This window comes from Acanthisitta chloris, unplaced genomic scaffold, assembly GCF_000695815.1.
Source record: "Acanthisitta chloris isolate BGI_N310 unplaced genomic scaffold, ASM69581v1 scaffold21846, whole genome shotgun sequence".
Taxonomy (NCBI): domain Eukaryota; kingdom Metazoa; phylum Chordata; class Aves; order Passeriformes; family Acanthisittidae; genus Acanthisitta; species Acanthisitta chloris.
The window spans coordinates 314-5,639 of NW_008676781.1; the positions used below are offsets into that span (position 1 = coordinate 314).

At 44.6% G+C, this 5,326-nt stretch overlaps 1 protein-coding gene across 1 annotated transcript in view; it reads left to right on the forward strand.

Moving 5' to 3' along the window:
* Window positions 1–1,002: 1,002 nt before the first annotated feature.
* TUBD1 (tubulin, delta 1) overlaps window positions 1,003–5,326 on the forward strand; it is a 5,108-nt gene continuing 784 nt past the window's right edge. The window contains 7 exon segments of the mRNA XM_009076268.1: window positions 1,003–1,174; window positions 1,759–1,906; window positions 2,386–2,602; window positions 3,137–3,368; window positions 3,739–3,903; window positions 4,553–4,693; window positions 5,197–5,325. Coding sequence (XP_009074516.1) covers window positions 1,003–1,174; window positions 1,759–1,906; window positions 2,386–2,602; window positions 3,137–3,368; window positions 3,739–3,903; window positions 4,553–4,693; window positions 5,197–5,325 — 1,204 coding nt within the window.

Sequence of the window (5,326 nt, forward strand, 5' to 3'; positions counted from 1 at the left end):
CTGAGCCCTGAGGGGTGCAGTGGCCCCTGATAAGGGGACAGGCCCTGACAGGGTGTCAGTGGTGCCTGAGGGATTCTCCCCAGGATCAGCATCACACAGGTGTGTTGGACATGAGCCTTTTCTGAGACTGATTCTCGTGTTTATTTATTTCCCCAGGAGGAGTGACTCGGTCTCACAGCAACAGCCAGGCTGGCTCCAGGCTGTGAGGTGTGTGCTGGGATCAGGCACAGGAGTCAACATCAGCACATACCTGCCTGAGAAAGCAGGTACAGGCGCTGGAAACCACCCAAGGAATGCTGGTACAGGAGTGCCATGCACAGCTGGGGTGGGAATGAGGAACAGCAGCCCAGAATAACCAGCGGAGTTTAAAACAATTGACCTCGTTTCTGTGGAAGAATAGCAAAGTGAGAAAGCAGAGCTGCTGCGAAATGCTGAGTGGGTAAAATTGTGAAAACACACCAAAAACTTCACTCTGGGAATACTCTAGGGAATCCTTTAGTCACCTCAGCAGGGTTTGGCATCAGGCCTGGAGCAGTGTAGCACAGGAAATCAGCTACAGTGTTGAACAGGTTTTTCTAAAGGCATGTGGTACTTCCTTATTGTGCTTTTACACCTGAGCTGTAATGGTTTGTTTCCATCCTGCTTTACTTAGCAGAAGTAAATAAGCAAACACTGGTTGGTGTGTGGTTGGTTTCAGCTCCCTCCAGATGTAAAGCAGCAGTAAACAGATTGATTCCCTGTGAACTACCATCTGCATTCCTCTGACATTTGGGAGGGAGGTTGGACTTGATGATCTCAGAGGTCTTTTCCAACCTGATTGAGTCTGTGACTCTGTGGAAGTGCTGACAGAAACAGCCACTGGTTATATCACAGCCTTCTCCTCACTAGAAGTTGTTAATAAGTGGCAAAACTGATCAGAAATCAGTTATCAGAACTTGTTTCTCCCTACAGTCAACTAAAGACATATTTTCTTTTTCAGGCTTAACCACCAAGTGACTCAGGATGTCAATAGTGACAGTGCAGCTTGGGCAGTGTGGGAACCAGACTGGGCACGAGATGTTCAGTGCTCTCTGCAGTGATGTCCATGGCTCACATGGATTGTGTTCCAAGAAAGAGAATGAAGCCTACCAGGATGCCTGCAAAGAGAGATTCTTCTGCGAGGAGGAGTCTGGAGGTACAGCTTCACAGGGCTTGTTTCCCACACAGGGGCTGGTTACAGGGGACAGAAATTAAAAAGGTCTTGTACCTTCAGCTGGAGAATGAGTTTTACCTTCAGTCCAGAAGGATTGTCACATTGCACCAACCACGGAAGCAAAGTAAATGCAGTGAAGGGTCTGAGAGCACAGAGCTGCCAGTAGCACAGCTGCAAATAGCATGCATGGATACGTATGTCCTTCCAAACATTTTCTGCTGTAGGTAGATCATGCCAAAGAGTAGGAGCCAGAGTATCCAAATTTGATGTTATCCAATGCATTGGGACCCTGAGCATCCAAATTTGGTGTTATCAGACACATCAAGTGGTTCATTTCCTGAAGGATCTGTGGTCTCTGGAGTTCAGCTCTGTCTTTGGCACAATACATGGCTCACCATAAATCCAGGGCATGGCCAAGTCCTTTCCTTCCTGTAGTGTCCCATTAATAGTTTGGCTAACATGGGTGTGAGGAATTACACTTTGGGATGGTGTATCCATCCAAGTCCATCTGTCTTACACAAACAAGTTCTAACATCGTTCCCAATTCTGTTTCTCTCCCCATGCAGTACCTGTGGCTCGGGCTGTGCTTGTTGACATGGAACCTAAAGTGATCAGCCAAACCCTGTCCATGGCTGCCAGGTCTGGCTCCTGGAAGTACAACCAGCAGTCCCACTTCTGTCAGAAGCAAGGCTCTGGGAACAACTGGGCAAACGGGTACGAACAGCTGCCACGAGCTCTGCACAGAGAGCTGGGGAATAATGAGCTGTTTAGACTCTCTAGGAGGGTAATGCTGCAGCTGGGCAAGGTACAGAGCATGGAACAGCATTTATTTTGGAGTTAAAATAGGAACTGCTTTTTGCAAGATGAAATTGCTATTTGAATCATAGAATCCCATACTGGTTTGGGTTGAAGATGACCTTAAACCTCATCTAGTTCCACCCCCTGCCCTGGGCAGGGACACCTCCCACCAGCTCAGGGTGCTCCAAACCCCATCCAACCTGGCTTGGAACACTCCGAGCGATGGGGCAGACACAGCTGCTCTGGGCAACCTGTGCCAGTGCCTCAAATGTGACATTTTAGAATCAGAGTATTTAAGACTAGGAAATAACCCTAATATAATAAAAGTTTGCTTTACCTTTCTGCTTTTATGTATCCAGTAATCTGCCACGTCTCTCTGTTTTGTTACTCCACAGCTACTCTGTCCATGGGCCCAGACATAAAGAAGTGATAATGAACCTGGTGCAGAAAGAAGCAGAGAAGTGTGAGCGACTCGGGGGATTCTTCACCATCATGAGCATGGCTGGTGGCACAGGGTCAGGCCTGGGAGCCTTTGTCACCCAGAGTCTGAGAGATGCTTTTCCAACCTCATTTATACTCAACCACGTTATCTGGCCTTATGGCACTGGGGAGGTGAACAGATACAGTTTATACTTATGTGGAGTTTATAATCGCTGCTTAAACAAAACATCTGCAACATAAATAAACTAGAAAATAGGTACATTTTACTTTTTAATAAAAAGTTCAACATGACTAAGTACCACAGCTAAAGAACTGTTTGGTACATGTGATTTCACCAAAGGAAAATTATTACTAGTTTAAGTGCTGAAGTGATGCAGTTATGTTAGAAGCTCTGTTAGCTAACTGGGAATCTCCTGTTAGGATCCTACCTCAGCATTGTGATCAGTTCCCACACAGATTTTATTTTAGCAGGTTTGTCTGGAGAGATGAGAGATATAAAGGGAGATGGATAACGATTTTCACAGGTCTTACCCTTTTCCAATGAAAAAGCTCCTGACCTCATTCTGTCCTTTAGCAAAGAACATGAATCACTTCCTAAATCCTAACTGAGGAAACAGCAGTAGCCAGAGGATTATAAACTAGAAAGAGATTCAGTTGTTTGACTCTCCTTTGTGTGTGGTTTCTTATTTGTTTGTTTGTTTCCAGGTCATCGTTCAAAACTACAACTCTGTTTTGACTCTGTCACATCTGTACCAGTCATCAGATGCCCTTCTTGTCCACGAAAATGATGTCATCCACAAGATCTGTGCTCAGCTGATGAACATCAAACAGATCTCCTTCAGGGATGTGAACCAAGTCATTGCACATCAGCTGGGGAGTGTTTTCCAGCCCACTTACCCAGCAGAAGGTGGTTCACACTACAGCAGGAACCCATTAGGTACCAAACCACACACCTTTCTGCTATCAGTTCACATGGGAAATCCAGTTCTGCAGTCTCCTTACTCAAGGATTTGGATATATCCCAAGCTTTAAGACAGGAAAAGTGACAGAAAAGACTAATTTAGATGTCTGTAAAGTGAGAGAAGTCTCAGTGATAAAATAAGAGCTACTGAGATGCCTGAACAGAACTCAGTAATATACAGCAAATTTGCATTACTCTGTCTGATGTGTGTCCCTGTATTTGCCTGATTAAACCTTACATATCTTGCTTTGCTTCTCACCTTCAATTCCTCACTCTCTGCTCCTGTTCTAGCTACCCTGTGCAATATTTCTGTCAAATATGAGCAGCTGTTAATTTCTTCTTTCAGGAGACTTGATGGAGACATTAGTTCCACATCCTGAGTTCAAGATGTTGGGTCTTCGTAACATCCCTCAGATGCCTGAGAACTCCCTGGCTTACAGCACCTTCAGCTGGCCTGGCCTCATCAAACACTTGAGGCAGATGCTCATAGCTAATGCTAAAATGGAGGAAGGTAAAAAGCATTTGCTCACCTGCAGTGTCCACCAGTCTCCAAGAGTTTATTTTTACACTGGAATAAAGCTGATTATTTTGTGGCCCTCACTTTGGTCAGTGCAGAGACAAGCTGCTGCCCTCAGCAGGAAAAAATAACCACCTCCTCAGCTGCCACAGCTCCTGCTTCTGCTTCCAGACATCCCAGTTAATTGTAACTATTGAAAACACACAAACCAAACCCACAGTCTGTGGCTGTGCACTTAATTTACATCACTCGTTTGCAATGTTCCTCGGGTAGTGAGTTCTGCTTTTCATTTTTACACCTTCTGCTAATGAAAATCACACTTAGCTGTCCCATATCATTTACATGGGGACTTCAGTGTAGCTGTCAGCTATGCAAAGAATGGGCTAGCAGCTTGCCAGGGATAGAAACAAGTATCATCTTCCCTGGTAAGGTAAGTGACTACCAGGCAAATGCTGCTGGATTAGCACTGTTTTTTTCTGAGAATTGTGTAATTGCTGCTTAATTAATGTGCAGCAGCTACAAGCTCTAGTGTGATCTCAGTGATAGTTCCCATCTGCCTCTTCAGCTACTCCAAATCCATACTTCACAAGACATTAACTTTCTTTTATGTCTTTTTTTTTTTTTTTTTTCCCCAATCTCACAGGTATTGATTGGCAAGTAAAACCACCACTTCCAGGCTCCTCCATCCCCTCCAGTCATTCCCCAAACAAGCCACTGCACTTCAATACTTCCATTGCTAACCTGGTTGTCCTGAGAGGAAAAGATGTACACAGTGTAGACTTAGGTAAGGACAAGCACAAGACCTCAGAGGTTCTTATTTCACATCTCACTTCTTTCTTTGCAAGCATATCTGATGGAAGTGAAAAAATCCAAGGCCAAATGTTTGACTTATAAGGTCAATAATCCCTCTAGAAACATTTTACTGTCTTAATTGCTTAGGGCTGTTGTATTTACAGCAGACTTCTGTGCTTCCTGAAGCACTTCAGGGAAGGAAGAAGAGACTGAAGTCTGTGTATCTGATGGAATTCTTGGCCATATTGTCTGAAGATATATTTAGCTGCTCTGGAGTGATGAGCATAGCTGGAGATTATTACTGCCACAAGAGTGTGCTTCTAGATAATGTGATGAACCTGTTTAAAAGTTCTACTCCACAGGCTGAGCCCTCTGCAGAGTGTTTCCAATGCCTGAATTGATCTGACAAGCATTGATCGGATCACACAGGACTATTGGGATGAAGATGTTTGTAGCTTTCCATCTGTCACAAGGGCTCTCTTATCTTTGCCACAGGGAGTTTCCGAGATCCCTCATTGTACACATCATGGCTAAACCCTCAGGAGGCTTTTAATGCCTGGAAAACACCAAGAGCATTTAACAAGTATGAAAAGTCTGCAGCTTTGGTCAGCAATAGCCAGTTCCT